General features: G+C 50.1%; 1 protein-coding gene and 2 long non-coding RNA genes across 3 annotated transcripts; 2 read left to right on the top strand and 1 right to left on the bottom strand.

Moving 5' to 3' along the window:
* Positions 1-2,219: 2,219 nt before the first annotated feature.
* LOC135302431 (uncharacterized) lies at positions 2,220-4,161 on the bottom strand. Its single transcript, XR_010364043.1, has 2 exons — positions 3,393-4,161; positions 2,220-2,256 (listed from the first exon to the last, which is right to left on the bottom strand). It is a non-coding gene; the product is annotated as an uncharacterized LOC135302431 (long non-coding RNA).
* A 3,754-nt stretch (positions 4,162-7,915) lies between these two features.
* On the top strand, positions 7,916-9,511 carry LOC135302002 (inositol 1,4,5-trisphosphate receptor-interacting protein-like 1). Its single transcript, XM_064422585.1, has one exon. It carries the CDS (start codon positions 7,916-7,918, stop codon positions 9,509-9,511), a length of 1,596 nt encoding a protein of 531 aa, XP_064278655.1.
* A 2,941-nt stretch (positions 9,512-12,452) lies between these two features.
* LOC135302021 (uncharacterized) lies at positions 12,453-14,074 on the top strand. Its single transcript, XR_010363708.1, has 3 exons — positions 12,453-12,623; positions 12,897-12,972; positions 13,500-14,074. It is a non-coding gene; the product is annotated as an uncharacterized LOC135302021 (long non-coding RNA).
* Positions 14,075-15,398: the final 1,324 nt, after the last annotated feature.

Genomic DNA, 15,398 nt, shown 5'->3' with positions numbered 1-15,398 from the left:
ACTTTTCTCCATCTTCCCCTCCAAGTTGTGTCTTCTTCCTTAACTTTTTGCCGTGATACTGCAGCATCTGTGTGCTTAGTTTTGGCATCTTTTGGTCCCTTGCACTGCACCACATTTCCTCCCACACCATTTCCTTGTAGTCACTAAATATCCCAATTTGCTGGGTATTGGGATTTTTTTCAGCCTCAATTCATTTGATCATATCTCCTTTCCAGGGCGTTTGTAAGCCTTTCTTTTCAGGGTCGCAAGATTTCGTTTCCCTTCCCGAAAGGAAATTTCATTTCCTTTCGGGAAGGGAAACGAAATCTTGCGATTTCAATGGGAATCAATTGGGCAATCTTTGGACCAAGTTCCAGCACTTGACAGCATGCCATGCCTTTTGATGGGTTTGAGCTTGGCGAAGATTTTTTTTTTTTCCCAGTATCCCTGCCATGGCTCTCATATCTTCCCCTCCAAGTTGTGTCATCCTCCTTAACTTTTTCCTCTGCTCTTGCAGCATCTGTGATCATAGTTTTGGCATCTTTTGGTCTTTTGCACTGAACCTCATGGAATCCTGGTCTATTTTAATGTAGTCACTAAATTTGCAATTTTTTTTTTTTTTCCTTCAGTAACCATGCCATGGCTCTCATATCTTCCCCTGCAAGTCGTGTCTCCCTCCTCGACTTTTTTCCCTGCCTTTGCAGCATCTGTGATCATAATTTTGGCATCTTTTGGTCCTTTGCGCTGCACATCATATAATCCTAGCCTGCGGATAGATAGAAGGTAGGAGAATAGAGATAGTGGTGAAGGTAATCTCACCCCTAAGGAGTTACAGCTGTGCTAATTATCAAGCATTAAGAACAAGACTGCCCTTAATAGGCCACAGCTGGATCCAATGAGGAGGTGTATTGTAAAAGAGCAGGTTGGCTGGTCCAGAAGTAAGATGGAGTTTGTTGGCTGTGCAGAGGAGAAGGAGTCAGTGCTGTGAGGAGCTGCTCATGAAAATCACCAAGCAGGTATGAAACCTTTGCAACAAGATGGCAACAACTGGTGACCCCAACGTGATCAAGGACCCAGGATGGTGCTGGGTCCCCCTTGAATGGCAGTGGGTGCAGCAGGACATGAGCTGCATGATAGAAGTGGCAAATGGTATAGCCACAGCAGCAGGGGGTGCCTCAGCAATAACATGGCCCCTGAGGAGTACGGGGAAAGGTTTGCTAAGTCACTGCAACATGAGCACTGGAACAACAGCAACATGGAGCTCTGAGAGGCAGAGTCAGGGCTGCACAGACAACATGGAGCTCTGAGAGGCAGAGTCAGGGCTGCACAGACAACATGTAAGAAAAGCCTTCAAAACCTGTATAGTGGCCATCTCCACAGTAACCTGACGTGATTGGGAGTGGGCTGCAGGGTGAGGTGCAGCTGGAGATGGAGCCCAGAGTAGCATTGAGAGCAGCAGGGGAAGCTGCCTGGTCCGGACCTGACAGATTTCGACACCTGAGGTACAGGTGAGCCGCTGGGGACCCAATGATAAATAACATATCGAGTGCCGAACAGATTGTTTGATATATGTGGAAAGATATTTAAAAAAAAAAAAAAAAAGAGGGCAAGACAGCTGCAGATTTGGCTGCCACTTGGAAATCATTCTATAAGACTTTAAAAGAATAGGAAACAGAGCAAGACAAGAGAGGCTTGCAATGATCAACTAATACAACAAAATCTGTAGAAGGAAGAAGAAAATTATTAAAACAGCAATGGGGACTGGGGAAAGAGTAACTCTATTATTTATTATGGTGTATTTGTTTGCTGATGAAATGTACATTTTGTTTGTGAATTGCAACTATGAATCTTTGATTAGGCATAAGTGTAAAAGTTTATATTCCATAAGCATAAGTACACTCAACAGATGCTGGATCAATGTTGTTCAAGGTTCTATGGCTGTTGATAAAGTTATGTGGCTGTTGATTTGTTGCTATCTTAATATGTAGCCTTTAACTTATTCTTGTGAGTTGCTTTATAAAGTTGTACAGCTGTTGATATTGTCAATATTCTAGAGATATAAGTATAAAGGTTACTGATTATATATAATGTAAATTTGGGTAATGATATGTAACGTAGGTTTGCGTAAATATTTCAGAAGTATAAATATAAGGTTTTCTGATAATATGTAATGTATGTTTGGGTAACAAATCAAAGTCGGCACAAACGCATTCCAAAGTTAAACAGAAATGACACAAAAGATGATTATACTGGGTTTACTGTCTTCTGCAAAGGGCCCTGCAAAAGATAGTAAACACAGCATTAGTTTAACTCATTCTTGTGAGTTAATCTTTGATTAGGCAATTAGGCATAGATCTAAAGATTTTGATGGTAAGTACTCTGTGAATTTAGAGAATTAATCAAGTCTATACTGTGAAAAAGCAAAACTGAACTAAAAGTTAGAAATGTATACTTTCACTGTGATACAGAAGTCTAAGCACAAGGGTTTTTGGTGATGAGCCTTAAGTTGATGGCCCATTTTCTAGTTGTCTCTAAATTTGCAATTTTTTTTTTTTTTTTCCTTCAGTAACCATGCCATGGCTCTCATATCTTCCCCTGCAAGTCGTGTCTTCCTCCTCGACTTTTTGCCCTGCCTTTGCAGCATCTCTGAGCTTAGTTTTAGCATCTTTTGGTCCCGTGCACTGCACCACACCATTTTCTTGTAGTCACTAAATATCCAAAGTTGCTGGGTTTTGGGAATTTTTTTTCAGCTGCATTTCATTTGATCATATCCGCTTTCCAGAGCGTTTGTAAGCCAATGTCTTGGTTTGACCTGGAAGTGAGTTTCTGGAGAAGTTGTGGTTAAACCAATCAGTGGCCAGATTTGAAATTGGCACCTGTGGCGGCCACTGAGGGTTTGGATATGCCTCTGGGAACACACAGGTGTTAAAAGCAGGGCATTTCCAGAGAAACCTCCTCTCTGGAGTCCAGCAAGTGAGCTGAAGTGACCTCTCCCCTGCCCAGCTGCGTCTAGGCGGGGCAGGGGAGGCCATGCGGCCTGAGGGAAGGGAGGCCGGAGCCCTGCAAGGGGCAGGGTTGGAGGAGACATGGGATGCTTTGGGCAGCCCCCCCAGGAGAGAATGATAGAGACTGTGCTGGCTTGAAATTTGATATCTCGTGCCGGCACCACGGCCCAGAGGAGAAGGAGGGGGGCACGGTGCCCAACCGCTGGGAGACCGGGCTGAGCTTTTACCTATTTGGTACTGAAGCAATGGAAGCTGTAAAAACACTGATCCTCCCCAGCCAAGAGTTTAGAGGGGATGGAGGATGGGCAGATGAGAAGAAGGTTTGAGTGAGTGAAGAAGTGCCACCAGATCAGAGTGCCCTAGACAGAGGAAATTATTGGAGTGGCTTTGGCTGTACTTTTCTCTTACCTAGCCACAGGCGAAACCAATTTCTTCTGATAATGCAGAGACGGCACTTTGGGGGAGGTGGTTGGCTGGAAGCCAAGAATGATAAGGCTTCGAGGAGAGTTAGAGGGAACAGAGACTGAGGGGTAGGGTGTGGTGGAGCCCTCTGACTTCAGCATGGGATCTCTGTTCCTGAGATGCAGGCCCCAGGGGAGTAAAAATATGGGGGGACAGATGTCCCAAATAGTGAGAGAAGGCCACTTCTTGGAACAGGGCGATAAAGCATTCTTAAAAGGGCCTAAGGAGCAGTTTGAATCCATGGACTGTGGTGAGAGCAACGGACATGGAAGGAAGATGGTTACCATGGCAGATTTTCTTCGGACGGCTGCCATGTGTGACACAGAAGGACAGGAGGTTCCACTGTGTTTCCTGGGGAGGCCCATGGTGCAAGAGGGAGACTCCTCTCTCCTGATGAACTGGGGGGAGCTTGTGTGAAGGAGGGTATTGGACTGAGAAGTGATGTGTTAGAGGGGATTTGGATGTGAGAGGACTGGGGGGAGGAGGAGTGTTTAGGAAGTGTTCCGTTGTGGATTGTTGTGGGATTGTTGTGTGTGGTTTTTTTTCTTTTTCCTTATGTTTCTGTGTTGTAGATTATTAAAGTGTTGTGTTTTTCCCTCCATCCCCAAGTGGGAGCCTGCTTTGTTCTGTTTCCGGATCACATCTCAGAGTAACCATTTTGGAAATACACCTTTCATGTGGGCACTGGCACTGTGCCAGGGCCAACCCATGACAGCATTCCTATAATAGATTATAATTTTTATAAATTATATATGCTAGTAAATTACCATAGAACAAAGCACTATTCTGATAAAAATAATATAAAATATACAAAATATGTAGTTAGGGTATGAGGATAAAAAGTAACTTTAAAGAGTTGAATGTGTAATTATGTTTAAATAGTAAGAGTAGAGTATGTGTTTAGTGCCACTATCATTTGTGACAGATATTGTTACTCTTAGTACATTTATGTCTGGTAGGCTTTCCATAAAATAAATGTATTTATAACATATATAATAAACATAGCATATGTAAATGCTGTATAAATTATACTGGACTATAACCGTATAACATATATTATATACAACATGCCTATAATATATTACATATATTATATCATTCTTATATACATGTAAAGCCACATCTAGTGCTGGGACCCATATTCATGCCCTAGATAGAAGGCATTTCTGAGTGGCAAGCTGGGAAACTATTTGCTCCTGTTTAAATAAAATGCAATTTTGCAGAATCTGGAGTGTGCATGGTTTTATTCATCTCAGCCAGGCGCATAGTGGCGTTCAATGCCACACACTGTGCATTCAGGGCTCATGAACAGACCACTTGAAATCAACCTCAGAGTGCTGAATTGGCTCTAAACAGAAATTGAGCCGAGCTGCACCCAGCCCCTCTGATCACAGAATCCCAGAAAGTTTTGGCTTGGAAGGGCCCCTTAGAGGTTGTCTTGTTCCAGCCCGGCTGCCAAGGGCAAGGACACCTTGCGCCAGGCCACGTTGCTGCAAGGCCCATCCAAGCTGGCCTGGAACACGGCCAGGGATGGGGCAGCCACAGCTTCTGTGGGCAGCGTGGGCCAGCCCCAAGCAGCCTCCGAGGCCAGAATTCCTTCCCCATCTTCAGCCTAAGGCTGCCCTTCCTGTGGCACTGGGAAGCCTCTGGCCCTGGCGCTGTGCCTGCAGGCCCTTGCCAACAGCCCCTCTGCAGGTCTCTGCTGGCTCCCGAGCAGGGACTCAAAGGCCGCAGGAAGGTGCCCCTGGAGAGCGCTGGGGCCAGGAGTGCCGCCATGAGGGCAGCAAGCGGGGCCTGGCCTGTCCGTGCCTGCGGCAGGGTGCAGGGCGGGCGCTCAGGCCCTGCCAGCCGCAGCTGGGAGCTCTGCAGGGCGGCCGGCAGAGAGCCGTGGGCTCCCGCAGCTCTGCGGCCCTCACGGCTGAGGCAGCTGCCCGGGCACAGCCCGCTGGGGACACGCGGCCGGCCCGGGGCCACCCGCAGGGGGACCCTGCTCTGGGGCCAGCCCAGGCCGCAGCAGGGAGCCGCCCATGGGGCCGTGCCCGGCCAGGGAACGGCTCTGCCCGGGGCCAGGGCTCCAGGAGCAGGGCAGCAGGGCCGCCAGTGCCGGCCACACTGAGAGTGGGGCACACACAGCTGCTGTCACAGGCAGCATCAGACAGGAACCTGCTCACTCTCTGCAGCTCCCAGACAGGAGCGTGGGGCTGGCGCAGGTCAGCCTCTGCTCCCAGGAAACAAGGGGCGAAGACAAGAGGAAAGTGCCTCAAGTTCCGCCAGGGTAGTCTTAGATTGGGTATTAAGATAAAATGTCTCCTTGGAAAGAGTTGGCGAGCACTGGCACCACCTGACCAGGGAATTGCTAGAATTGTCAATGCTTGAGGCACTGCAGCAATGTGTGCAAGTGGCACATGGAGTCATGGTTTTCAGATGGACTTAGCACAGTCATGCTCGTGCCCTCCGACTTGATAGCAGGACCAATGTGGAGTGGGACACAGCCATGATGCTGGCAGCTGTGAGCCAACTCAAAGCCATAGCGATGAGTCTTCCACCTTGGCTAGCACCAGTGCTGGCAGCTTAAAGACTGGCAACATGCCACCTTACCCTACTGCAGAACCCTCCTAGGGTCAGCTGGGACAGGGGAGGGGGCTGGGCGGCTCTCCCAGCTCCTGAGCACAAGGTGAGAAAAGAGAAACGCTGTTACCCATCAATCCCTCCCACTGACACATCTTAACAGGGGAAAGGGAGAGACAAAGGCACAATTCTGACTTCCATCTAGGCAGCACTGAGCGTGGACCTCTCCTGTCCAGGTGTACAATATGGTGAATGCCACAGGCTTTCCTGTGGAAGAAAAAGCTCCAAACAAACACAAAAAAGACCCCCAACCCAAACAGTAACGTTGGAATTCTCTGTGATTGATGGCTGAGAGAAGCAGCTGTGCACTGCTGATTCTGTCTTCTCTGCACTCTCATCATCCATACTTGTCTCTGGAGTCTCCAAAGCCCGGTGATCATTTCTTCCTGCTCCAGCACCTGTGCTGAGTCCAAAGAGCCTTGGGGCAGCCAGGGCTGGTAGCAGGAGAGCTGCTGAAAGGCACCGCCAGCCGCGCAGCCTTCCCCTCCAAGGCTCCAGAGACACATGGGCAGAAAGCTGTGGCCAAAGCTGGATGGCTGTCGACATCCATCCCCTCTTCACAGGCTGGCCTTGCAGGATAGCAAAATCCACATGGACATCCCACGTCATTCCAGCACTGACTTTCACCCCAAACCTTCCCATTTTCTACAAGGAAAAATCTGCTTTTCTCTTCTGCTTGGATAGGGATGAATTCCCTTGGCTGATGTGTTTGGCATAAAGCTTCTCCTCACAGAGAAACCCTGATGGCCAATGTGGAGCTCTTCTGCCCATCCAGAACCCGTTTTGTCCCACTGGATGGTGGGAAGTGCAGTGCAAATGCACCGCCCTTCTCTCCTTGGCCAGCAGCTGCTTTCACAGCCCAATGGCCTGGCACGGTGCAGATGAAGGCAGGTTGTAACTAAGTGTGGGCCATTCTATCTGCCCAGGGAACAAACAATGTGAGCAGAGGAAATGCCCTCAAGTTGTGCCACGGGAGGCTTAGTTTGGATTTCTCTAGGAAATATTCCTTCAACAACAAGGATGTCAAGCTTGGGAACAGTCTGCCTGGGGAAATGGCTGAGTCAGCACTCTCAGAAAGGTTTAAACGTCATGTGGAAGTGGCATCTGGGGAGCTGGTCGATTGGAGCACTAGGCAGTGTGAAGTTTGCAGTTGCACTGTGTGATCATGAGCGACTTTTTCAACCACACTCAGATCCAGATTTAAGTGTAGCTCAACGAGTGAGGAGTCAAAGCTCAGACTCAATGATCCTCAAGGCTGCATTCCAACAGGGATATCTATCAGATTGCCAAGGAAAGGCAGATGAAAATAATTGCAAAACAGACAACAATGGGAGCGCTTTGGAAAAGCTTCAGTCAAGGGCAGCTCTAAGCAGGGCCACTCTGAGTGCCTGAGCCACGAGTCGGCTCAGGAGACAGAGGGTGTGGTTGGCTGGCTTGTGACGTGCTGTGACACGTGTGACATCACGGGGCACGTGTCACAATGCCGGCAGCAAAGAAAGGCCCCAGCAGCTCACGCTGGCCTTGCATTGCTTTGGCAAGCGGTGAGTGCACACGTGGTGGGGAGGCTGTGCTGGGAACAAGGGCTGGGGCAGAAACACTGCACCTGGGGCTGGCTTCTCCCTCTGCGTGCAGGGACAGCCCCGCCTAGGAGAAGCTTGGGCAGGCCACAGGGCTGGAGCTGGAGCTGCTGGGGCAGGGAGACAGGCCTTGCTGCCTGCATGCTGGCTGTGTGGGGCCCTGTCCTTCCTGCGCCCGCATCCCTGAGGATCCTCCCTCCAGCAACCAGTAGTCGTGTCCATCCCTGCCCCACTCATGGCCTTTTCTCCCTCCTCCTGCAGACCATGGAGCCCATGGTGTTCCTTTTCATGCTCTTGAAAAGCCTCATCCAGTACCCACAGCACGTGGCTGACGCTTTGGATGAGGAAACACGTCTGCGCATGGAAGCGCGTGCAAAGCATCTGGAATGGGAGAGGATTCATCTGGAGCAGGAGGTGGAACAGCTCACCCAGGAGCAGCTGAAGCAGGTGCAGCTCTTGCAGCTCTTAGCTGTTGCTGTGCTCCTGGTCCTTCTCTTGGTCCTCTGGTTGATTGGGTGGAAAAGCAGCCTGAGCAGAGAGGAGCATGAACAAGACAACCGTGGGGCAGATGAAGAGGAAGCGGGCAATGTGGCGGCACACGAAGAAGATAACGTTGGCAATGAAGATGTCAATGAGGCTGCAGTTGCAGAAAACAACAACGATGCTGCAAATGATGTCCAAGAAGAAGAAGAGGATGATTTTGACGATTTCCTAGGAGAAGTTGTAATGGAGCGCATCCAGTGGCCTGTACAGGACCTGCAGAGAGGCTGTGAGTGGATAACTGACCTCATGGATAATTATACCATGTACTTTGGCCATGTTTTGGCCAACAGTTTCTACCCGGTCCTGCAACGAGCCATCGGGGTGGGCAGTGCCTTTGAAGGCTGGAGTCCCCGTGAGCAGGATGTTGTCTACAGCGTGCTCATCCCCATGACTCCTCCCCGAGGCCACAGCTTCCACCTGGAGCTGGACAGTGAAGAGCAGAGGCACGTCAGGAACTTCCGTGTCCGCGTGCAGCTGGAGTGCACCTGCAGCAGGGAGCAGCAGGCTGAGGACATGCTGTGCTTCCTGCACCACCCCGAGGAGGAGCTGAGCAGCAATCAGGATCCCAGCCTCCTAGACACCCTGTGCACCGGCTCCTACCTGGACGAGCAGAAAACTGCCCGCTGGTTTTACCAGCTGGTGAGAGCAGTCTGGCCAGCTCTGCCTCAGTCACACAACTGGCATTTAAGGCTGATGCCCTCCACACGCTCCTGCCAATTCCAGGTGTCCTACGGGCAGGAAAGCTTCAGGATTGAGCTGTTCTTCGGCGTGCGGAGAGGTGACTCAGCCATCTTTGTGTGCAGCCAGCCTAGAGAGGCCTACACAGCAAGCACAACCTGGCCCGAGTCCTACGCTGTGGCAGAGGTTGAGTTCTTCAAGCACATTGCCAGGCAGGCCCCCCCTGACAGCCTGCACCTCAAATGCCTGCAGTTCTTCACCCGTCTTCCTCTGGGCTTCAGCTTTTCCACCTACACCATGAAGACCATTGTCATGCACCTGCTCAACATCACACCCGTCTCAGAGTGGCGCAGGAGAGATCTCGTGGTACGACTGCTGGATATCATCAACAGCCTGCACTTATGTCTGCGAGCAAAATGCCTCCACCACTTCATTGTGGGCAACCAGAGGCTTCCTCAGGACATCAACTTACCCGCAGATGTCCAAAGAGCTGAGCCATACAATCTCCTCCAGCACCTGGCCCAGCAGCCGGCTGCCCACGCCCATGCGCTCTATGAGTACCACATTCTCTACAAGTGGTTCAGAAGAATCCTTCTTGCTGAGGATTTACTGGATGAAGGGGAAGAGTTATGGCTCTGAGCACAGAGCTGTGCTTGTGCTGCTCGCAGCTGCCAGCAGAGAACCACCTTGCAGTCCCCAGTTGGTGCTTTCAGGAGAAGAGGATGCCTGCAAAGCTTTGGCAAAGGTCCCACTGCCTCTCCTGCCGCCTCAGCAGGTGCAGGGCCACGGGCGGCTGTCTTCTACCTCCTTGCATCTTTTCATTTGCCAACAAAGCGCCCCGACCGCACTGAGCCCTGCTTGCCTAGGAACTCTCCCATTGCTGGAAAAGCACACAAAGAGAACACGTGCCGTACAAGCAGGGCCAACCTCTCCAAAGCCCACCTGCAACATGCAGCTTTTCCCGGCCTTTGAAAAGGGCAAAATTTAAAGCATGACAGAAGTGGGAATGTGGGACAGAGAAAGAGAAAAACAATGGGGCAAGAAGGACCAAGAGGAAAAATCGGCAGTGCTGGCCCAGGATCAGTCAATGGATGGAGCCTCTCCTTCTCCCTGGAATGGACACCTTCACATCAGCACTGGACCACCAGGATTGGAGCTGACCGGAAATTTTTTATACAGTGGAATCTCGATTTTTATTTCACAGATATATATATATATATATAGTGTATTCCTATTATGGACTATAATTTTCATAAATTATATATGCTAGTATATTACCATAGAACAAAGCACTATTCTGAAGGAAATTATATAAAATATATGAAATATGTAGTTATGATGTGAGGATAGCAAGTAACTTTAACGGGTTGAATGTGTAATTACGTTTAAATTGTTAGTGTAGAACAAGTATTAAGTGTCACTGTCTCTTGTGACACATATTGTTGCTCTTAGTATATTTATGACTGGAAGGCTTTCCAAAAAATAAATATATTTATAACATATATGATATACATAGCATATATAAATGCTGTATAAATTATATTTGAATATAACTGTGTAACATGTATTATATACTGCATGTTTATAATATATTTCATATATGATATCATTTTTATATACAGGTGAAGACATATGTAGTTATGTGTTGCTATGTGTTGGGGCCAATATTAATGCTCCAAAGTTAGGGCATATCTGAGTGGCAAGCTGGGAAACTATTTGATCCTGTTTCAATAAAATGCAATTTTGCAGAATCCAGAGTGTACAAGGTTTTATTGATCTCAGCCAGGCACATAGTGGCGTTCAATGCCACACACTGTGCATTCAGGGCTCATGAACATATTCCTTGAAATCAAACGGAGAGTGCTGAATTGGCTTGAAAGAGAAATTGAGCCGAGCAGCACCCAGCCCCTCTGATCAGAGAATCCCAGAATGGCTTGGCTTGGAAGGGCCCTTAGAGGTTGTCTTGTTCCAGCCCTGCTGTCAAGGGCAGGGACACCTTGCGCCAGGCCACGTTGCTGCAAGGCCCATCCAAGCTGGCCTGGAACACTGCCAGGGATGGGGCAGCCACAGCTTCTGTGGGCAGCGTGGGCCAGGCCCAAGCAGCCTCTGAGGCCAGAATTCCTTGCCCATCTTCAGCCTGAGGCCGCCCTTCCTGTGGCACTGGGAAGCCTCTGGCCCTGGCGCTGTGCCTGCAGGCCCTTGCCAACAGCCCCTCTGCAGGTCTCTGCTGGCTCCCGGGCAGGGACTCAAAGGCCGCAGGAAGGTGCCCCTGGAGAAGGCCCTGGAGAGCGCTGGGGCCAGGAGTGCCGCCATGAGGGCAGCAAGCGGGGCCTGGCCTGTCCGTGCCTGCGGCAGGGTGCAGGGCGGGCGCTCAGGCCCTGCCAGCTGGAGCACATTAATGCACTCTGGCATGACATTCCTGCGCCTTGCTCAGCTCTTCTGCTACAATACCAGTGGTTGGTTTGTGCAACGCTTTCACTGAAGAGCCACAATTCTCTGCCAGAACCAGCCCTGTGTGGCTTCTGGATCAAGAGCAGCCTGGTGGGGTTCTGGCTACTCTTCCTTCTCCATGATGTCCGATAATGGGAAGGTTTCACAGAGGTCTTGGAGGGACTGGATCTGGGAAGTCTCAAGCAGGAAAAAGTGAGCCAGAGTAACTTATTCCACTCAGAGAAAAAACAGTGCCATTACAATAGCACCTCTAGCACTCTCATACATGATATTATGTATCATATTCAACATTATTAGTTATATTCTTTTCCCTTCAAGGAAAGGTCTGAAGACTTCAGCCTCCTTTGTGAAGGGAGATCCTGGGGCCCATTCTCTCCCAGAGGGGCTGCACTGGGTGGTGCCAGGGCTTTCATTGCTGGGCCCACTTGCAGCCCCTGAGCTGGGCTGGGGACCAAGGGCGGGGCTGGCCCGGCTGTGATGCCTCTGGCACGGGTGACATCAGGGGCAGCGTGTCACAATGGGGGCCGCTAGAACAGGCCCCCGCAGGTAACGCTGGCCCCAGCACAGCCTGGGCAAGCGGTGAGTGCGCACGTGGCGGGGCCGGGCTGGGCCAGGCCCGGGGCACAAGCGCCGCACCCGGGCCTGCATTGTCCCCCTGCATGCAGGGCCAGCCACTCGGGCCACAGCCTTGCCCAGGGCACGGGGCTGCTGCTGCCCCACTGGGACAGGCCCTGCTGCCTGCCAGCTCTCTGGGGCCCTTCCTTCCTGCTTCACAGCCCTGCGCCTCCGGGCCTCCCTTCAGCCCCCACAGCTCCCTTCTAGCCCCAGTCAAACCCTTGTCTCTCTCCTCCTGCAGACCATGGCGGACAGATCAGTCCTGGCTGTGATTCTGCTGCTCATCTTCCCATTCCCACTTGCCTTGGTGGACAGATTTTATGGGGATGTGCAGCACACTGCCGAGGAGCTGAAACCGGCTCCCCCAGAGCCACCTCAGCCTGGCTGGGGAGCCTGGCTCCTGGCTGCCTTGCAGCAGCTGCAGCAATTCTGGGCAATTGCTCACACGCTGTTCCTGCCTTTGGCCTGGTGGCTCAGGTGCAGAAGGGCGGCCATGAGGCAGAGAGCAGCGGCCCAGAGAGCTGCAGAGGAGGCCAGAAGGAGGAGGATGAGAATCGAGCGAAGAAGGTGGCTCCTTAAGAAGAGACAAAAAGAGATGGAGCAAATGCACAGGGCCTTGAGACAACTGCAAAAGCAAATGGATAGGCTGATTCAAATGAATAGGGAAACAAACAGCATGGTCAAGGTAGGCTGGGCAGGCTTTTGGAGGAGCACAGGCAGTGGCCTGTGTGAAGAAAAGCTTCCTGCTGGAGATGCTCTCTGGGCTGGCCAAGGCCAGCCGCACATCTTTGTGAGCAGCCAGCGCACAGAGCTGCGCTTGCTGCCCAGCACAGCCCTGCAAAGCCGGGGCAGAGGCTCAGGGCTCCTGCCAGGCCCTGCCCCTCTTGGCTCTAGCTCTTCATTGTAGCTACAGTTACTGTATCTATATTAATGTCTCTCTTTCCACTCTTCCATGCAGAAGATTTGCATTTGCTCGCGGACAGAGACATTTGAAGGAGGAGCCAGCCAAATGCCAGGAGATTGATTCAAATTGTGTAAGGGTTTAGAAAGATTTCAAATATTTTAACTAATTTATTTTAAAAAATATTTCAAGATTTTAATAGCATTCTTGTAGAATAATACGACAGTTAGATATCAATATCGTTATAATAAGTATTTATCAAGTAACAATACCTGTTCTTCATATTATATAATTACTATCGCTCATCAAAGTGAGTATGAATTATATTAATTCAACACAATTGAAGTATGCTACATTTTTATCTTAAACAGTGAATTTTGCATAATCATCATTACTAAGAAAACTATTTTTTAAATATTAATATATAACAATATATGAAATAGTTGCTTAGATACGATTGACTCTACCCACAATTTGTGGAGCTGCCCTGTGAGCAGCCAGCGCGCAGAGCTGCGCTTGCTGCCCAGCACAGCCCTGCAAAGCCGTGGCAGAGGCTCAGGGCTCCTGCCAGGCCCTGGCCCTCTTCCCTCTGTCTCTTAACTGTGTCTGAATTAACTGTATCTGTATTAACTCTGTCTATTTTAACCCTTTTCCCTGCAGAGGCCTTGCATTTGCTCGGGGATGGTGGCGTTTGAAGGAAGATCGGGCCAAATGACTGATACCTATTTTTAAATAGCTTAGAAATAGTTTCAGTATTGTAAACATTTACTAAACATTTAGTAAAATAACTAGATTTAGCACTGTTTTCCTAATTTTCATAATTTTAAGGCAGAATAATACTCCAGTAAAATATCATTATAATGGTAATAATAAGTAATAGTTAGGTACCTAAATGTATTATTTACTTTATAGATTAACTGTTATTCAGCAAAATTAATAGGAATTATGCTAATTAATTACAATAGAAGTATGATAAATCTTTATCTTAAATAGTGAATTTTACATAATCTGCATGAAAAAATAATTATTTTTTACATTATTAATATTAATATATAACCATATACAGATTGCAGTTAGATAATTTTGACGATATTCAAAATTCGTTAATTTCAATGTTTAAAACATGTTATTGTAACCTGATAATGATGCTGACAGCCCTCCTCTCTTGGGAGTGTCATCCCTCTGGGAGCTGCAGTCAGTGTAAAGATCCAATAAAGGCAATGCCTGAACAAACACTGTGTCTGTGCATGTCCGCCTTGGGCCCAGGTGTCACCTGTGGGCAATTCCTGACAGAGGGGCACCACAGCACCCCTTGGCCATGCAGAGGCTCCTTTCCTCCCCTCTAGCAGCTGTTCCTTTGATGCTGTGATCCTTCCCCTGCTGTGCGGGGTGCCAAATGCAAGAAAACCAGGAGTGCCCCCACTCAGACTGTCACTTGGGTCCCTGCAGAGCTCAGGAGCCACCATGGCTGTGTAGGGTGTGGAACGCTGCAGGAGGCCATGACAGCAGGGCCAGCAGGGACAGGGGGACACAGGACAGGAATGACAGCCCAGCTGCCCTGGGACAGGCCCCACAGGCAGACAGGACACGGGGCAGGCAGGAGTCCCCATCCTCTCTGTGCCCCCCTCAACACAGGGACATAAGGGACAGGGGGAATGGGGACACAGCGGCCCCTCTCCTCTGGGAATATCCCACCTGCCCTGAGGCCCTGACAGGATGCAGGGGCTGAGGCTCTGCAAGGGGATGCCGAGGATGAGGAGGACAATGCCCAGGGAATATCAGCCCACACTCTGCATGCAAACTGTTCCATGGAGGACAAAAGCAGAGGGGGCCTTGCCACAGTAGATCCCTTCTGAGGGAAGGTGTTCTGCATTCCTGCACACGGGTGTTCCATGCAACATGGAGCACATGAATGCACTTTGACACCACATTCGTACCCTGCATGAGCATTCAGGCACAAGAGCAGTGGCCATTCCTTAATTACACACAAGTGCAACTCTTGTGCAAAGCAACACAAATTGTCTCTCTCCCCCCACAGACCACGGCAGACAGATCAGTCCTTGCCCTGGCTGCAGTGCTCATCTTCCACTTTCTGCGGCCCCTGGTGATCACTCCGCAGGAGGATGCGGAGCTGAGCGAAGAGGACCTGGAGCAGGCTACCCCAGAGCCACCCGAGCCTGCCTGGGGACCCCTGCTCTCGGCAGCCGTGCAGCAGGGGCCCTACCGGGCTGCTGCTGAACTGCTCTTCCTGCCTTTGTTCCTCTGGTTCAGGTGCAGAAGGGCGGCCATGAAGCAGAGAGCAGCGGCCCGGAGAGCTGAAGAAGAGGCCAGAAGGCACAGGATGGAAATCGAGCAGAGAAGGCTTCGGTTCAAGAGGAGATGCAAAGACTTGAAGGAAATGTGGGGGACCATGAAAACGGTAAAGAAGAAAATGGCCAGGCTGTTTTGAATGAACAGCAAGGTGAGCGGGATGCTCTCTGGGCTGGCCAAGGCCAGCTGCACATCTTTGTGAGCAGCCAGCGCACAGAGCTGCTCTTGCTGCCCAGCACAGCCCTGCAA

The sequence above is a fragment of the Passer domesticus genome, chromosome 6 (genome assembly GCF_036417665.1).
Source record: "Passer domesticus isolate bPasDom1 chromosome 6, bPasDom1.hap1, whole genome shotgun sequence".
NCBI classification, from domain to species: domain Eukaryota; kingdom Metazoa; phylum Chordata; class Aves; order Passeriformes; family Passeridae; genus Passer; species Passer domesticus.
The sequence above is the reverse complement of the archived record's forward strand: the minus strand, read 5'-3'. Positions and strand labels throughout refer to the sequence as shown.

Bases quoted from the DNA above. Each gene is read 5' to 3' on its own strand.
- LOC135302002 (XM_064422585.1), top strand. From the start codon at position 7,916: ATGGAGCCCATGGTGTTCCTTTTCATGCTCTTGAAAAGCCTCATCCAG.